At 41.6% G+C, this 18605-nt stretch overlaps 1 protein-coding gene across 1 annotated transcript in view; it reads left to right on the top strand.

Annotated features, from left to right (window-relative positions):
* Window positions 1-12167: 12167 nt before the first annotated feature.
* Window positions 12168-18605, top strand: part of spry4 (sprouty homolog 4) — a 7306-nt gene continuing 868 nt past the window's right edge. Inside the window, exons 1-2 of the mRNA XM_080040378.1 lie at window positions 12168-12340; window positions 14836-18605. The exon at window positions 14836-18605 is cut by the window's right edge and continues 868 nt beyond it. Of these exons, the coding sequence (XP_079896504.1) occupies window positions 14887-16023 (1137 nt within the window). The 5' untranslated portion in view covers window positions 12168-12340; window positions 14836-14886 and the 3' untranslated portion in view covers window positions 16024-18605. The remainder of the gene's footprint in view (window positions 12341-14835) is intronic.

Genomic DNA, 18605 nt, shown 5'->3' with positions numbered 1-18605 from the left:
TTTGCAATTTTGGCGGTCGCAGAGAAACAAGAGTAGGTCACTGTACGGTCATCTCTCAGAGTAAACAACACAACCTGTGCAAAGGCAAGCCTGACGGGAAATAATGAATGGGTGACATCTAAAGGGACACGTTTGATGTGACGGGTGGAGGACGGAAAGCGAGCAAACTAGTGATAGTAGTTGTGTGACAGTGCCACTATGTGTGTTTGTACATATGGGAAGGTCAATGTATGCATATTCATAGGAAAAGACAAAATAAAGAAAGGAGAAAATTTTTTGTCAAAAAGCTTAATTAATAAAGAACTGTAGATGAAGGTGGACAGGGGAGCAAAGGTGGAGAAGCATGTGTATGTGTGTGTGTGTGTGTGTGTGTGTGTGTGTGTGTGTGTGTGTGTGTGTGTGTGTGTGTGTGTGTGTGTGTGTGTGTGTGTGTGTGTGTGTGTGTGTGTGTGTGTGTGTGTGTGTGTGTGTGTGAGTGACAGAATAGAGGATAGGTAGGGGGGCAAGGTGGGTGGTGTGAGCATTGTTATGGGATAGGCTACTGTTAGTCGGGTGGGTGCTGCAGAGGAGATTGGAGGTGAAGTGAGGGTGTGACTGACACATGGATAGAGAACGACTAGCAGGGGGTGGTAGGAGGTGGCAGGCAGAGAATAATGCTGGCAGGAAGTGGGTGTGTTGCATTGATGAGGGTGTGCGTGTGTGTGTGTGTGTGTGTGTGTGTGTGTGTGTGTGTGTGTGTGTGTGTGTGTGTGTGTGTGTGTGTGTGTGTGTGTGTGTGTGTGCGCGCGCGCGTGTGTGTATGTGTGTGTGTGTGCGTGTGTTTGTGTGCGTGTGTGTGTGTGTGTGCCTCTGGAGGCTATATGCATGGTCTCCATGTTGTTTCAGGTGTCCATACACCCCCAGCCAACCAGCAGGCCCTAGAGGGGAGGACTGGCAGCTCATTAGCTTGATCAAAGACTCCACTTCCCCCTCTGGTTTTACACACACACACACACACACACACTCTCTCTCTCTCTCTCTCTCTCTCTCTCTCCCTCTCTCGCTCTCTCTCTCTTTGGTCTGTTTACCTGCCTAATCCGAGGCTAATCTGCCTGATATGCAGGATGTGGGGATCAATTAAGGAAATGAAGGTGTGTTGTTAATGAAGGGAGGGCTGGGGAAGGTGGAAAACAGAAGGGTGAGGTCCAGAATGTCATGACACATTTCCAGTTCAATTATGCGTATTCTTCCCTTTTACCGAAGAAAAGGGTCAAACAATTTTTTTTTAATTTTGTATGAACCAAGGCAAAGGTAGACAGTTACAATGTTAGGTCATCTCTACAACAAATTTAAAATACAGATTTACAAAAATTCACCAAATTCCCTTAAATATTACTTTAACCTCTTCTAAACATAATGTATCAGCAGCATGTTAACAAAAGAACATTGGATTATAAAACATTAACATTTTGTGTTCATGTACAGTTGTATATAAATACATTTGATATCCCATTGTTTTTATTCATTATCTTTTATATACCAGCATCCACTTATGTAAACTGCAAAGGAGTACAAAACGTTAATGTTAATATTATCAATACACATCTTTAATCATAAATGGTAAATAGAAAGGGTTAAAATAAAGTATCAACAATAGTATTTCTAACTACAATTGTGAGATGTAAAATACTTGATTGACTTGTTCTTCTTTTTTTCAGTTTCATATTGAATGCATCCTGATTCACATCCTGTATTGACTGGGCCACAGTTCAGGAAATTGACCACCTCATCATCCATCACAACAAAAGAGCCGGTGAGTCAAAGCATCCCTCTTGAGCCACATCCTCTCAGCTCCGGAGGAGATCTTCTTTTATTAATCAGAGGCTTGTGAAGCACGTTCACTACACTCACATCTGGTAACAACACTCACACAAACACACACCACTCCCATGGCCTTAATCTTGTTTACGGACCCTTTTACAGATTGTATAGGCCTACTGATTTTTCTTTGGTACTACAGCATAATACTGTCAGCTGCTAAAGTGTACAATAATAGGCTTTATTTTTATGGCCCGTTCAAAAAGTTGATACGTGAGTTACACAGGCAGGCAAAAAAAGATAATAAAACCCAATACAATAATTTAAAGGTAAATGTATTTCCACTGAATAGAATTACAAGATTTGGAAAGAATTATTAAGCATCCACCTAACATCATTTTGAAACCCATGCTCCCAGAACTTCTTTCATAAGCCTGATTCTTTATATATGACCAGTTCACAACCTAATTGGGGAAACTTTTTCGCTGGTATGAAAACAATTTTAGCCTTTGTCTGCCTCCCACTGTATCCTCCTTGTGTTCCACTCCATCGCTGATGCCTCACAGGAAGTTCCTGTTAGCTGTCCCACGCTTGTCTCCTCTCTCTACCTCTCCATCCTCTGCCCCTCTTCTCTTCTCCTCCACCCAGATCATTCTATGCTCCTCTCATCTCCTCATCATCTTCCTCTCACCATCCTTCCATTTCTACTCTGACGGGTTAATTTAAGCTTGTCATCAGAGTGAAGTTGGATACTGCTGATGCTGCGTTCAGTCGCCTGCAATACTGTTGGATTCTACAGTGTTTGTGCTTGTTTCACGCAATGACAAGAATAATTTCTCACCTTTTTCACTCTATTGAGAGCAATGAGGAATATGCTGAAATGAATTTGGTTCACAGACTAATCTAAAAACCAATGTGTTATCAGGCTCCGAGACAGGCTGGCTTCTAAAATATTTCATTTATTTACCCTTTTTTATTTTCGTCATGACCAAAGCACCTGCAACAAACACAATACAGTCATATGTTCCAGCATAAAAAATACCTTCCAGTCAGCCATTTGCATGTGGTTAAAGCAGTGGTTTGTACAATGGCCGGATGGAAAGTCTGAAATTATTATATTAATATTCCACCTTTCCTCAGAATCATATCAGAGCTTTAACTACAACGCCCTTTTTTCTCCCACATCACTCAAACCCCAACAATTGAGCAGATGTACAGATAGAGAATAGTGTGATCATAGCCACAAGAGAGGAAAGCTTTGTGGCCATAGGAAAAATGTGGGTTTAAATGGCTTTTGATAACACATCGAGATTGTATTTTTCAATGCTTTGAGCCCAAACCACAGTGAGATATGTATACTCTATGACTCTGAACTCTGCTGTTATCATTGTGCCCACAGTGTGCACGTCATCAAAATGTTAAAAGTCTATGCAAATCTGTGGATTTTTTTAGCTGTGTGGATTTGCTTTCTATTCAGGTGAAAACATTTCTGGAAGAAAGAAAACTAGCGGTTTAGCTTTGACTTTGCGGCTCTGTTCTAAGCTGGTAGAACCCCGTTGGGGGGCGGTGGGGAGGAAAGGAGAGCTCCGGTGGAAGTTGACCTTTGACCTTTCTTCAGAGGAGTGACAGGACCCCGACTGCACTACGACCTCCGGGGAGCGACCAATCACTGAAGCGTGACCTGCCGTCAGGGGCGTGGCCTCAAAGGACCTCACATTCTGGGCATTCCTCTGTGAGCACATATCATCCAGGCACCCCAGGGATGAACATACACACACACATGCACATGCATATAGCACACAGATTCAATGGTAAAAGTATATTTTTTAGAGGCACTGTACTTTAGTACAAATTGTATGTACCTGTAGTTCCAATTCATGCCACTTTATACTTCACTCCATTACATTTCCAGTATAATACAGCGTTACGTCATTTACGTATACCACATTCATTTGACACCAATAGTTAGTTACTTTGCAAATTAAGAGGATTCAAAACAATACGATTAAAAATAATTGTAAAATATGACGCACTGTTATAAATTAAATAGTTAATAATAATTATTTAAAATTGTTAGAATGAAATGCTCATTACATAATAAAGCATCAGCATTCAATTTATATGATATAGAGAGTATCCACATGGGCCATTATTCTGCATTGACTGCTTTTACTTTTGATACTAATTCAACACAGACCTTAGTATTTCAGCTTTTAAAGCAGAATTACAGAATGACTTAGCGGTTGGATCATGTCAGCTAACTTCCTGTCAGTGACTGTAGTTTGCAGTCACCTCTGGATGAATGGGAACTTCCAGGTGTCTCCAAGAGCTGGTAGAACCTATATCACCAAACCTAATGGAAAAAAAGGTGTTTTTCCAAAACTTAGTTTTTTCTTTCATCCTCCCCTTTAATTCACATAGATGTTTGAAGATTTTCACTTCAACATTACATTTGCCTATGGGTCAGAATCTATTTCATATGTGCCATATTTAACCCAGACATACTGTTTTTATCTTTATTTGTCCTTGATGTAACCTGTTACTACGTGCTGGGACAGGGAGCATTGGCATTTCAACTACATTTCAATGTCAAAACTCTCTGTTTGCATAGTTTGACACATTTGTGAGTTATAATATGAGTGATGTGTATGTTTTGCGGCTTCCTTGTAAAAAGCATTCACCCCATCTTGGTTGTTCTTTGCTATTTATGTATTTGTGCACATCAGCTCTTGAGTATCCAAGTATATAGACCAACCTTGTGTTTGTGTGTGTGTGTGTGTGTGTGTGTGTGTGTGTGTGTGTGTGTGTGTGTGTGTGTGTGTGTGTGTGTGTGTGTGTGTGCGTGCGTGCGTGCCTGCGTGCGTACGTACGTACGTGCGTGTGTGTGTATATGTGTATGTGTGTATATGTGTTAGCACAGTAATGTGTTTTTTATTTGCCCTCCATGTGTGGTTCGGCTTAGAGTGGGGTAGTCCACATCCCATCCTGGTGCTGGCCAACATACACACACACACATACACGCACACACACACACACACACACACACACACACACACAAAAACCACTCACACAAAGACAAACGCACACAGTCTCGACACTGACCCAGACGGAACCAGACCAGGCTACACACTAATTACATGCCTGGAATTAGACATAATATCAGCCAGCCGGTTGACTATGGAAACAAGGATGGAAGGCCAAGTTAAGGGTGTGTGTTCATATGTGTGTGTGAGATTTCTGCATGCCCTGTATGTTCATTAATATGTTCTCTTCTATCTTGTGTTTGTGTATCAGGGGTCAAATATTAACCCTTTCATGCATGAATTATGATATCCTTAGTCTGGATTTTTTTCTCAAGTGATTTTATACTTCTTTAGGCATGAAAAGAAAAAATATAACTTCATTTTTTTTAAACACACATTTTTCAGAGAGTTTTACACATGTCCACTCGGGTGGACTCCATGCGTTTTGACTTCTCAATTTTGACCTTATTTATTTAACAAAACAGTGAAAAAAATGATATATCATCTGAAAACTATAAAATAATATATATTTTCAATGCCTGTTCACATATATTAACATATTCCAATACTTCAATCTAATGAAAAAGCGTGGAATAATTTTTTCAATCAAAATTTTCTATGAAAATAACAGACAACTTTTTCCTTGGTTCTCCAATTTCTCTTTTTCAGCTGTAATTCAGTAGTACAGCCTACTAACTTGTACATCACTTCATCAAAGCTATTTTTATATGAAAATTGGCATCATAGTGACACCAACTGTTTTACACATAATGGAATAATCTGGAAAAAATGTTTTTTTTTTACACAAATACTTCAAGTTGCACTCTAATAACATAAATCAATTGATTTAAAACCAAAAAGTTGCAGCAAAGTAAGCTTTTTCAATCACAACACATCTGCAGTCATAGTATATATTGAAGTCGGTGATGCATGATGTCCAATTTAGTGGACAGGTGATTAAACATAATTTCCTCCTAATGTAAAATCAATAATTGGAAATTTTAACAACTATATGACTCCTAAGATGTTACTTGATGTTGCCATATTTTTTTTACCTGCCAGAGTCTGCTATTTTTGAAGTATTTACAGGATATTCCTGAGCTACTCAACTTTTCTGCTCCCTGTCGGCCATCTTGGTTTTGACTAATTGTGGCTGCTCTTACAATGGTTGGCCACTGGTTGGCAATGCATTGGATGACACACAAGAGTCCACTGTAGTGGCTGATATGCAACTAGGCGATCTACACCCATGCATATTCAAGAAAACAGCTTTTGAATAGCTGTCCACTGTAGTGACCTCTATGCGTGAAAGGGTTAAGTGCAACTCAAGAAGAAGAGCACTACATAGCAAGACATCAAATGAAAGACAAGTTGATCGTGCTATACTATAAACTGTCCCAACCGTATGAAAGAGGATCTGTTGCATCCTTTCATTGCTCAGTTCCAACTTAATTTATTGAAAAAGCTGCCTGTTACTGATAAAAGGTAAGAACAACAACATTTAGAAAGTGGTTACCAATTTAGATTTATTTACTCAAAACCTTGTTAGCATGGTCTCATAAACAATAGAACAATGACAAAGCTGTGGCACAGAGAAAGAAGAACGTGCAACATAAATCACCTAAACAAAGGCATACATACATACAACATACACTCAAAGACACACATAGTTTACATATTACTCTGGAAGTACTTTATCCTGTTTCTCATCCAGAACTTCACCGCTTGTGTCCCGACGTCGACTCCCAGAGTTCATTACAGAGTAGATAACAATGATACAGAAGAAAGAGACAAGAGTTTTCAGGCCTACCTACCTAATCCTACAGGCACATGATGGCCTATGTAGGACCACCCATGCTAAAAATGTATCAGTGTTTTAATGAGATGGTTTTATTGATCCCTGCAGGGGAAATTCTTTCATCGCTTTTTTCCACCAAGCCAGGAAGTTCAGAGGTCAGGGTCAGCGAACAGAGCAGCGCCCCTGCAGCTGACATGGATTCAGTTCTCGCTCCAGAGTATTTCAGTGGGGCAGATGCTTGTCAACATGGACGCCGTGCCTGGGTCTTCCAGTGAAAAATATAGTCTACCCCGACCTTGAGGTCAATGGTTTCCAAAATATGGGCTTCCTCAACTTGTCTGTGAGAGTCACCAGTTGATACGGTTTTAATGTCACCTTTATTTCATTCCCAAGCATTTTTCTCAGAAGTACCTTCTTAATAAGGGTCTGTAAGACTATTTGCAGTTATTTTGTGGTTACTATTTTAAAGGCTTTGGCTTAATGTGCCGGTCTTGCCATTAATAGCATGAAGAAAAGCTTCTGCTCGATGGCATATACTACTTGAAGTTGTCTTTAAGTATGGCCAACCCCAGACCAGGTGAGGCCACATTTCCTGGGATGGCTGCCCAAGGGGGAAAAAAACAACAACGTCTTGTTGACCTGTACAGACCGCTGCTGAGGGACCAGGGCTATCCCTGACAATGGGTGTGACTATCTGCTGGAGCCACAAAACCCATTTCCTGCTGCGTAACCATGTCAAATTATTGGTCAAGATGTTTTTCCTTTCAAAATGGCAAAGCTTAAAAGCCAACATGGAATAAAGTTGAGTTTTAGTTAATCTAGGATTTCTTAATGCATTTACAGGGAGCAAAAATATGATCTAAGACGAAGATATACAGTATCAGGGGCAAGGCAAGTTGCTTGGTCAAATCAGCATCCTCTATATCACTGACATATATCTGTAACTAAAACATTGACTGTAATATAATAATTTGTGGTAGATTATTAACAGATAATCCAGTGAATTGTGTGTGATTGGTATAAAGAATATGACAAAAAAAATCCAATCTCTAAAATATATATAATACTGTATTTGATTAAAAATAATATCATATTTTGGGTCTTGTAACAAAACAACCTGTTGTAAAGGTCCTGAGAGATTAGAACCAGTTTAGCTCATTTGGCATCTGTGTTGTTATTCTTTTTTAGTCATTTTTGAGTTTCTCTAATGGCTGTGAGTGAGTTAGGTCTAATGCATCCTATTATGGTGCAATGAGGGTAGGCCAAAGTCATCAAACTCTTTATTTTGATGGATGTGGACACACAGACTCACACAACTACACGTACCAGCACCCACAACCCCGCCTGCCTCTCTTACCGCACACCTCTCCTGACTCCAAAGCACACAAACACACCTCCTGAGCAGGCGGGCAGCGAGGAAGGAAGTCAATATTTGAGGAGTTGAAGCTACCTGGCTTATTCGAGGCCGAGAGCAGCCCCTTTACTGTAGGCAAACTATAAAGTTTACTACAATGCAGCTCTCAGCATGCTCAGGCTGAGTGTTCCTGTATGGGTATAACAAATCATCAATTTGGCTAATTCTGTAGGCTTTGGCCCTGAGCCTACACTGTTTAAAAAGAAAAATCCGCCCTTACGCCAACAATTTACAAAAACACAGATATTTCTGATGTACTCTACAGTGGTTCCCGAACCCCACAGCGGTTTCAGTTGAGCTCAAGTATCCCTTCATCTTAACCACCCACTCGTGCATGATTATAAACAATGTCATTTCACAAATCAAATGTAATTATGTTTGGGTTGATATTAACCAATCTTTTCATACAATTGAATGGTCAATGCTTGCCTGGTCAAGCTGGAGATACAATGTATCATTACTTTTAGCTATTTTAACCATTTATCCATTATTTTTAGCTTTAGCTTTAGATTTCCACTGTTAATAGCTTACTTTCAACTAGTAGGCTATGCATTGACTATCTCTTCATCAACATCATGTTGTACATTTGCCAATCAAAGGTCTGTTATCTTGAATGAGACTGTTTTTGCTGCTGCTTTTGTGTTTTGTTGTATGGAAATGTTCAACAAGCAAAATGGAAGCTGTTAACTTTTAGTTATTTCCATGTGTATTCAGCAAAAAAAAATGCCATTCTAATAAAAGACTGCTCCGCAACTTTCATAGGAAAGTGATTCAAAATTGTTCAGTGAACAAACATTAACTGTAGCCTATGCTGTCCTTTTACATCAATACATACCATAAACCAGCATTAAAACTCCTCAATGATCCTTTTTTTAAATCAGTTTTTGTATGTCATCTTCATCACTGTCTCCTCAGGAAATCATTTCACATCTTTTAGGAAAGCTGCGAGCACACAGACATGGTGACCTGGTGTGAAATGCACTGTGATGCCATTCAAATTCTTCAGGCTGTATTGCGACTGCAGCCCAACACATCTGTTAATTGGTGAGAGATGCGTATTGTAAAGTGTCAAGGGGGGAGTGGAAGGGGGGGGGGGGGACAACAAAGTAAATGATGGCTTACCTTCAAACAGGAAGCTTTTGATGTAAGCTGTGAGCACTCTGTAGGGCTATCTCTTCTGTGTGATTTGCGTTTCAGCACTGTCACCTTGCTCTGTGCTCAGACACACCAATACACACACACTACCAGCTTTTCTCACAGTATTCTGTCTTGGGAACAGTCAGAAGAAGAAAAAACAAGACTGACAAACACCAATAGATTAGTGAAACACATCAAGTGATAGACCTAAAAGTCATGGACAAAAAAAAGGGCTATTGACATTGAAATTTGATTTGGATGAACAAGTCTGAGCAGAGGCCAACAGTTCAACTGGACAATTCAGTTGGAAAAAATAAGAAGAAAAAATAAAAAACTAGATTTTTGAAGGTTTTGTAAGCTTTCCCAACGAAAGGAAAAAGAAAACCTTTTTTACATTTAATATGTCAGACTGCTCTGGAAGCAGATGGGGTTGTCCATTAGGATGCCGAGCTCACAGCAGTAGCCAGCAGATGTGGCAGGAAGTAAGGCTGGGAGGGGAAGACTCTGGAGAGAAATCTAGGCCTTCCCTTCCGTGCATGTATGCCTGGATGATCACACCGTCAAGAAATCTACAATTCAACAACCAAGCTCCATCTAGGCCATGCCTGCAAGCCACACAGCTGCAAAGACATAAAACTGCAAGTGTCTACAGTGTGTGTCTTTGTGCATCTCCATGTGCATGTATGAGAGACAAAGATAGGGAGATAAGATGTGAGAGGAAAAGGCAAGGGTTGGTTTTACACATTTGTCGATCTATCATGAATGCCAAAATGATTATATGATAGCCTTCATATTAAGAATAGCTTCTTTTAGTCAGTATTTTACTGAAAACATCCCTGCAGACAAAAGATAAAACCATAAAGTCATAACATGAAGGCGTATTAACAAGCCTGAAGTGCATAATCTGTTTTGTAATGCTGTACAGTAGATGTTTGATTGATATTATTTCAAAATTACAGCCTGAGGTCACTGTGTGTACTAAAATGAAAAAAACATGTGATAATGCTATATACTTACTTTAACCACACCAGTGTCCATTAATGCTCATTCACTTGTTAGTCTTTTATTTTTATTTTTATCATACTGTCAGTATTGTGTAAAATTGCTGTGTAAATAAAGCAAAGTCATTTCATTTCTATAGTCCCAAATCACAAATTTACCTCAAAGGTTTTTACCATCAGCATACAACATTGTCAAGTGTAGTTTTACATACCAGTTATTTATTTACTATGTTAACAAACGATATGCCCTACATGCCACTAGGCATAAAGGGCAGTAAGTAAGTAACAAACGATATAGGCTATTATTAAAATAATACTGAAAAAGGTACGAACATTGTGCCAAGATATATCAATCTAAAAGCACCAAACTTAAAATCCTTATCTATTACAGACATAGTATTTTAATGTAGCCATGGGAAATAGGACTACAATACAGTGCTTGAATCACCTTGAACTAATTGTCAAGAATGATGGATTAACTAAAGGAAAGGTAGACCTAAAATAAATGGAAATTTGAGATTTTATTTTTTACTTAGTTTAAACGCTATTGTTTCAAATTCAGCGGATTAAAGTTTCACTGATAAACACAATAATCGCTGACTCATTCAAAATACATATATGTTTAATGCTTCCCTTTCTCTCACTTTTCTTCCAAAACAAAAATCCCAATTTGGAGTTGTAGCCTATAGTGGTTTCCATGGGGACATGTGCAAACGGATAATGGGGCAACTGTTAACCTTTGACTGGTTAAAAGCCCCAATCTGAGGGAGTGGAGGGTGGTGGCATGAGGGGGGTTGCCGGCACACACACACACACACACACACACACACACACACTGGGATGTCAGAGAGAAAGGAAATTCACACTCATTTCCTCCGTGTGGCTTCGGTACAAATCAACAACATCCTGTCCTTTTGTGAATCCTGCCTGCCCTCATGCTGGTTTGCGTTTCAGAGTAGGCGTAATAACCCCCCCCCCCCCCCTCCTCCCCTCCGCGCCCCCACCCCTGTCTCCTCTCCACCCCCTCCCCCTGCTCTTCTCATCTGTTTTTTTTTTACACTAGGCCTACCATAGAGGCTGTAGCCATACCTCACATTGTTGTAGAGGAAGGAAGGGAGGAAGGGCACGTCCTTGTTCGCAATAAACGGCTTAAGATAGAACAGGAACATTAGGGGAGCGGCCATTATTTCGCCTATAATCGAGCTGAGGCATGTGATCTGAGCGGCTTTGTTGCATGTTGATATCCTTGGTCGTGAGGGTATACTGATTAAACTGGAAAATGGCCTCCATGGTAGGCTATACTGTTAGGGATTTTATGGATATTTCGTTTCCTTAAAAATTGAGGCCATGCATCTTCAGGGGCATTTTTCATTAGAAATGTGGTCACCAATGAAGCAGAACAATATATCAGATATTAGATTTGCCAGTAATGAACAGAATAAAATAATTTATTGCAGATTCAGCCTACTCTCTCAACTCGCTTTCCCTCTCATCTATTAGGCTACATAATAAGCTATAATAATCAGGTCTCCTTTAGGGTGAGCTGAATAGATACATAAATTAGCAGGCTAAATAAAGCGAGAGTGGCACCAAAGCGGATGAGTCGACTTTTAATAGATCAGCCCTGACATTGCCCTTGTGATCAACAAAAAAAACACCTCCTCATGCCCTCACCCCCTTGTCTCTCTCACACACGCCTCATTCGCCATTTCTTCTCATTCATAAAAATCTCGGCATCGCGCCTGCGCAATGCCATTCGGAGTCCTCCTCATTCATAAAAATGTAACCCCCGCATTTCAGTCCTCCCGACTCGCTCTGCCCTCCCATTCACAAAAAAAAGAGAAAAAAAAGCCGAGGCATCTGCGCAGTGCCGTCCCTTCCCTTTCCTCTACCCTCCCATTCATAAAAACTCACTTCCCTCCCCCTCGGTGGTTGCAACATCATATCCAAAGCTCCGCGTCCACAACCGCAGTCGCCTTTTACGCACCAGCGAGTGGAGAATATAGTGCAGGAGACCCGCTCTCCTTACGCGTACCGTTCATATAATTCCTTGACATTTGGACTTTATCGCTCAACATTTGTGGAGCAACGTACTCGCTTGGACTGGACTATAAACTGCGCGCAAACGTTGTGCGCAACGAGGAGATGAGAATTGTATCCTGAAACCACAGTAAGTGATCACCTCAGGAGTTTTCTTATCGTTTAATGTGTGTAAGTTGTGAGCGTGTGGCTGCACAAACCGACTATTCAGTCTATCCCTCTCTTTTGCCTAAGCTTCGCTGTTCTTCTCCAGTAGGCAATCCACTGGATCACAGGCACGAAAACGCTCCTGCAAACTCTATTTTGCAACAAGCTGTTTCCTCGACTCGTGTTTGCACTTTGAGTCAATATTTAACCACCGATTTTGTACCAAAAGCAAAGTTGAGGGTACAGAAAAGGGAACAGTGTCGTATATTAAAACACGACTTGTTCGAAATGCTGCTTTTTTATGACAGCAGATCACGAATTTCAACATCTGTCGCGTCGTTTCTTTTAAAACCACTGGCACGATAAAGGGCAGAGAACAGCTCTATATTTCCACCTAAATCGCCGTCCCCTGTGAAGTCTGTAGCCTACATAGGCAGTAGCTCGGGTGACTCGGTTGCGTGTCTCGTTCTCGCGCTGCAGCGACCGCCTGGTTGGTGCACCGTGTCGGTTTGTGTCAGGTGTTTTTGCCGTTAGCTTGTTCATCTTGTCCGAGTGACGTGGAAGACTAAATTAAAATTGATCTTCTATTTCAATCGCCTTACATTTGTTCGTCACGAGTGATAACGTCCAAGTTCCGCACCGATCTACGCATTTAACTAACCGAGGATTAAAACTACCACTAAAGCAGTCTCTCTGGTGGCATAGAGTGTACAATTTTCTTCATCAATCTCACACTTAAATCCTTTTTCAGTTATAAAGACTGCGGTATTGAATACGTGCTTATAATGCCTATATAAACATGCTATTTGAGTATGCCGAGCGTCCGCCTCCGTTTTTTTTATGACTCAGTCCATTCACATATTGAAGGGAGGGACGCGCATACACGCACGCGCGCGCACTTGCACACGCACTGTTCCGGCTCATAATGGTCTAGATTTGACGATCACAAGCGCTTGTGTCGGTGCCAGCAATGTCGCAACAGGTTTCTCAACCAGGCTCGTGCAAATCCGAGGAAAAGGAAAGCAAACGCTCAGTCAAAGCAGGGTGTCACGTTTTTAAATAAAGATAGATCACCACTCCTTCAATCATGGTTTTTAGGTTGATTTTAAATTTCAGGTAGCCTTTTAAGAGAATGTTGTGGTCTGGATAAGAAGGGGTTTTGTTGGAGTATTTTGCAAAAAGCGAAATTAAACGGAACAGATTTGGTTAGGTTGTGTTGTGCCGATTTTTTTTTTATATATTTTTTGTTTTCTGTAAAGTAGGTTAGATTTTTTTTCCCCGGTTGCCGAGCACTCATCAATGAAATGGATGAAACCGATTGCATTCAGGCTGATTATGACTGGAGTGCATTGATCCTTGTCTGCAACACCGAGTGCAACCAGCAGCTTTCATTCACAAAAACCTGCATTTCACAAAATCAGGTCCATTCACAAAATCCCAGAGTGGTCCTTTTCTTCTCAGATTCAAAACAGCCCACTGTATTTTCATAAAGATAAAATGATAGGTAACATTATATTACGTGGTGTGATTTATTATCAGTCTTATAAAATGTGTGATTGTATACAAACATATAAATTCCCTATAGCCTCTTGTTCATTTTGGATTTGTTGAAGACCCTTTTTTTGGCAGCTTTCTCCTCTTTTTGCTCTGCCTGCCTTGTTTTGCATCTCTGAGTCTTTTGCATGCAAGCCCTGCTCTCTGGTGCTCCCTTCTCTTTGGAAGGGAGGCGATGAGAGCCCAACTTCTATTGTTCTAATGTCAAAGTAAGAATGGAGGAGGTTTGAAGCCCTGTTGGTTTTCAGTCTAAAGATCAAGATCGTTTCGAAACTCTATATTCAGATCCGGTCAAAGATTTTAGTTGAGAGACTGAAACGCTTTGGTTTGAATGATTTAATAATTGTGCGGGGGATAAGTAAACTACTTGTAATCTGTCAGTGTTACACTCTGTCCACGGTGTTGATTTAAATTTCTGTGATCCATTATCTTGGATAGTCATCTCATGATATATTATAGTCATACTGAAGAGTCTCATTCATGTAGGTAATGTAGTTTTAGTAGTTTAATCATGAGATAAGGCAGGGATTAGTCACCAACAGTAGCAAATAATGCGGCAGTAAATTATACCACAGAGGGTTAAAACTATTAAATACAAGGTACAATTAATGCTAAGGATGTCTTTTTCTCACATCATAGCAAATACACTGAATGTTTTGACATTGGCCTACCCACATTTGGTTAAATCAAATATAGGAGGCATTGTGCATTTTATATCATATCTTAACTGGCTCTCAGTCTTTGGACAGTTTTGTGATGTACCTTTATGTAAAATGAACTGAATTTCCCTTGTCTCCACTTTTCATTTTAGACTTTGGTTTCTTTGTGATTTAAGATAAGGTATTTAAGGAAAAGAGGATCGAATGGGTAAATAGACTCTTAAACAACAGATCGTAACTTTGTCTTTTTTATCTGTCGTTGCAGTATTGCTCAATGCTGCTCTAGAGTGAAGACGTGCAAGGCACCAGCCTACACATGGAGTCCAGGGTTCCCCAGCACATCCCCGGAGTGTCCTCCTCCCTCATATCCCAGCCCCTGCTGGACAGTCGAGTGCCCTACGGCCGCCTGCAGCACCCTCTCACCATCTACCCCATCGACCAGATCAAGTCTTCTCATGTGGAGAATGACTACATCGACAGCCCTGCCGTCATCTCCCAGCAGCCCCCGAGTCAGAAGTCTGCCAACCGAAGGATCACCTGGCTTGGTCAGAATCAGGAGGCCGTCCTGGGGGCAAACCACAACCATCATCACAATCACCAACAGCAGGGCAGGTGTGAACCCCACTCTCACCAGGACACCACCACCCACCCTTGGATTTCCTTTAGTGGGAGGCCCAGCTCTATCAGCAGCAGCAGCAGCACCTCGTCCGATCAGAGGCTGTTGGACCATGCTGCACCCACCCCAATGGTGGACCACCACCCAAACTTACACCCCCACCAGGGACCCACCAACACAATCATTACCCGAACTCCAGGCTGCTTCACTTCCCCTGAATCAAAAGTCCTCAATTCCTCATCCTCTGCTTCCTCCTGCTCCTCCTCTTCTAAATCGCTGGACCTCAAGTCTGCAAAGACGCCCGCAGCGGGCGTGTGCACCACTGGAGGCCAGCAGGGGTCGACACTGATCCCTTCATCCCCGGCCGAGAAGAAGCACCTCCTTCTCTGCGAGCACTGCGGGAAGTGCAGATGCACGGAGTGTACACTCCCAAGAACCCTTCCCTCTTGCTGGGTCTGCAACCAGGAGTGCCTGTGCTCTGCTCAGAACCTGGTGGATACAGCCACCTGCATGTGCCTGGTCAAAGGGATCTTCTACCACTGCACCGAGGATGAGGACGACGAGGGTTCCTGCTCCGACAAGCCCTGCTCGTGCTCGCAGTCCAACTGTTGCGCACGCTGGTCATTCATGGCTGCCCTTTCTGTTGTCCTGCCTTGTCTGGTCTGCTATCTGCCAGCTACGGGCCTGGCCAAACTGGGACAAAAGTGTTATGACAATGTTAGCAGGCCCGGCTGCCGCTGCAAGAACTTGCAGGGTGGTGTGACCGCCCCTGAGTGTAAAAACGGAGGTGTGGAAGCAAAAGTTGGGACGCTAGAGAAGCAGCAGCAGGGGTCATGATACTGGACCAAACCCGGCTGAAAGTGGCCTTGTTAAAAACTGGACAGGACCACACAGTACCTGCTTGATCCCTATGGATAGGACAATCCAACACCAACCCCTTAAACTACCCCATTAATCTGCTGGAAGATGACTTATGTAAAACAAAGGTACTTAAATGGCTTCATGTTTGATAAGGTGGATGATCGAAAGGGGCCTGATCTGAGAGTTGGCTAGTAGGAATAGCTAACAGGTCTAAAATGTGTGTTTGTTTTTGTAAGAGTGACAAAAGAAGAAGAGACTAGATTGCGGGACTGGTGTTCGTGTTGTTTTGCAAAGATGGCTGAAGGCACAAAGTCATTGTACCTCTCTGCTGCTCCGTATTTCTCAGCTAATTTTATAACGGTGACTAACCAGAAGCTGGTTGCTGATCCTCAGATAACATAGAAGTTATTTGATGGAGATAGATATCTCTACACCCCCTCTCCCTCCCCAAGAGCACAGCCCAGTGCCCCTCTGTCTGAACAAACAAGTGATTACCAATACTGTGGCTTTATGATGGGCCACCGCAAGAGTGACACCACCGCTTACTCACTCCCTTACTCTCTCCACTATAATGATGATTGGCATCTTTCAGTGTCGCCATTTTCCCTCTTTTAGCTTAAAGATGCTAGCTTGGTAATGCTATGTGTTATCTGCAAGTTTGTATCCCCATTTAAGAGCTGTAAAACAAACCTTTTGAGATTTTCAAGTAATAATAATTTCCCATAGTTCTCACTCTGTATTGTGCATAAGCAGCCGTACTGCAAGTGGGAGGGAGAGGGAGAATCACTTAACAGTGTGTTTCCTATCTTATCGGGGGTGAAGCCCAGACATTAGAAAAGATTTTGAATGCTGTTCACCAATCACCTCAGAGGTAATGCATGTCATGACCTGCATGCTCTAGTCTAATGGTTACCCACCGTGCTAGAAGTCGATGTGTTGTAGAGAAATGCGTTAAAAAAATGTACACCCAACCTTCTCAGGGAATGTTACAGTAATCCTCTCTAGAACTTGGCCTACAGCATGTTGATTGATTAAACTGCCTAAGAGCCTGGTCTACTTCCTCTTTGCACAAGAAGGCAAAGAAACATTTAGGGGCAAAAAGGCAATAGTGAATAATTTAAACAAGTAAGCTAAGTGGGGCAAACTGGCCAGAAAATAATGTTTCCGGAGGAGATGGGACGCAAGTGATAGAGAGTTAGGGGGGAGAGAAGGCATAGCAAAGTTGTTGTTGTGTTTGTATCTAGTGAGCCTTTGTCAAAATCAAACCTGCCACTTGCACAACATTTTTAGGAAGACGCAAACCCCTTAAAGGATGTACTAAAGCACAGTATTAACCACCTCAGCTAGCTCGAATTACATTTGCGTGCACTACATTTGGTCGACATAACCCAGCCCCACCCTCCACACACACAGTGTCTTCATTAGATTCCAGTCATTATGCTGCATAGCTGCATTAGTTAGTTAGTCTGTCTTTTCTTCTTAAAGTCTATTTTTGTGGCTCGCATGACATTCTTAGGACTTTGCCAAAGGAAGCTAGCATACAGTAGCTTGTTCTTTGCTGTCTGAGTGATCACAGTTGTTATGCACTCTTGCCAAATGGAGTTGACGGCAGTTGGTTCTTAAAGGCATGCTGCCCCGTTTAATACAAATGGCCTTTTCTGTTTGGCATAAAGGCAAACTGCCTTTGTTGTTCCTTAACACACACACCTCTCTTTCATGTTAGACCCTAAACTTCCACATGGGTGCCTCACTTTGCTCATGCATTTTCTTGTTGCACACCGCTGATATCACACAGTTTAAAAAAGGAAAGAAAAAAAACACAATGTCCTTAGTCTTGAATGTATGAGGCAATATTTTCAAAACCTAGCAATTCCTAGAGAAAGGTGCCAAAACTGATCATGATTGTGCGACTGGGCTAAAAGGCCAAGTATCTGTAGTTGGGCGACAAAAATCACAAATGTTTTGACAATATATTTAGTAATAGAGCTATGCAGGTGAAATGTTATTTGCTGTAAATAGTTTCACAACATTTGTGTTCTTTAGAAGAGACTTTTAAATGTCCTTGAAAGATTGCATGGTACATTATAACTACAATTCAGTACAAAGTATATAGAGAATATATTAGATATATATTTTGAGGGTAAGATTTGTTTTTGAGGTTGCGAGGGGGAAAAGGAAAAGAGGGAGGGGGTAGCGAGAGGAAGGTTCAGGAAGGGGTAACAAAAATGAGAGGTATTTTCTATCACTAGCACTTGATTTAGAAAAAGTGTGCCCGGCAATAAATAAAAAGAAGAAAAAAAAGAGAAAAACTCCTGCTGTTTATGCTATCCATGGCTCATTAGCAGTCGAGAGGCTAAGCTAATTCCCTGGTTCCTCTCTCAGTCCGAAAGACTGTGGACTCATTGAATCCACACAGGGAACACAATCTACCCCTATCCGGATCAACCCATTTCCTGCTGTTACTGCTCAGTGTCTCAGCTCTCTCCCCTCTTTCTCTCTTTCTAGCTCTCCCCCCTCCTCTCTTCTTCCCTCTTCTTCCCTCCTTCCTCCCTGAGAAA

The sequence above is a fragment of the Ammodytes marinus genome (assembly GCF_949987685.1).
Source record: "Ammodytes marinus genome assembly, chromosome: 14".
Lineage (NCBI taxonomy): Eukaryota > Metazoa > Chordata > Actinopteri > Uranoscopiformes > Ammodytidae > Ammodytes > Ammodytes marinus.
The sequence above is the reverse complement of the archived record's forward strand: the minus strand, read 5'-3'. Positions and strand labels throughout refer to the sequence as shown.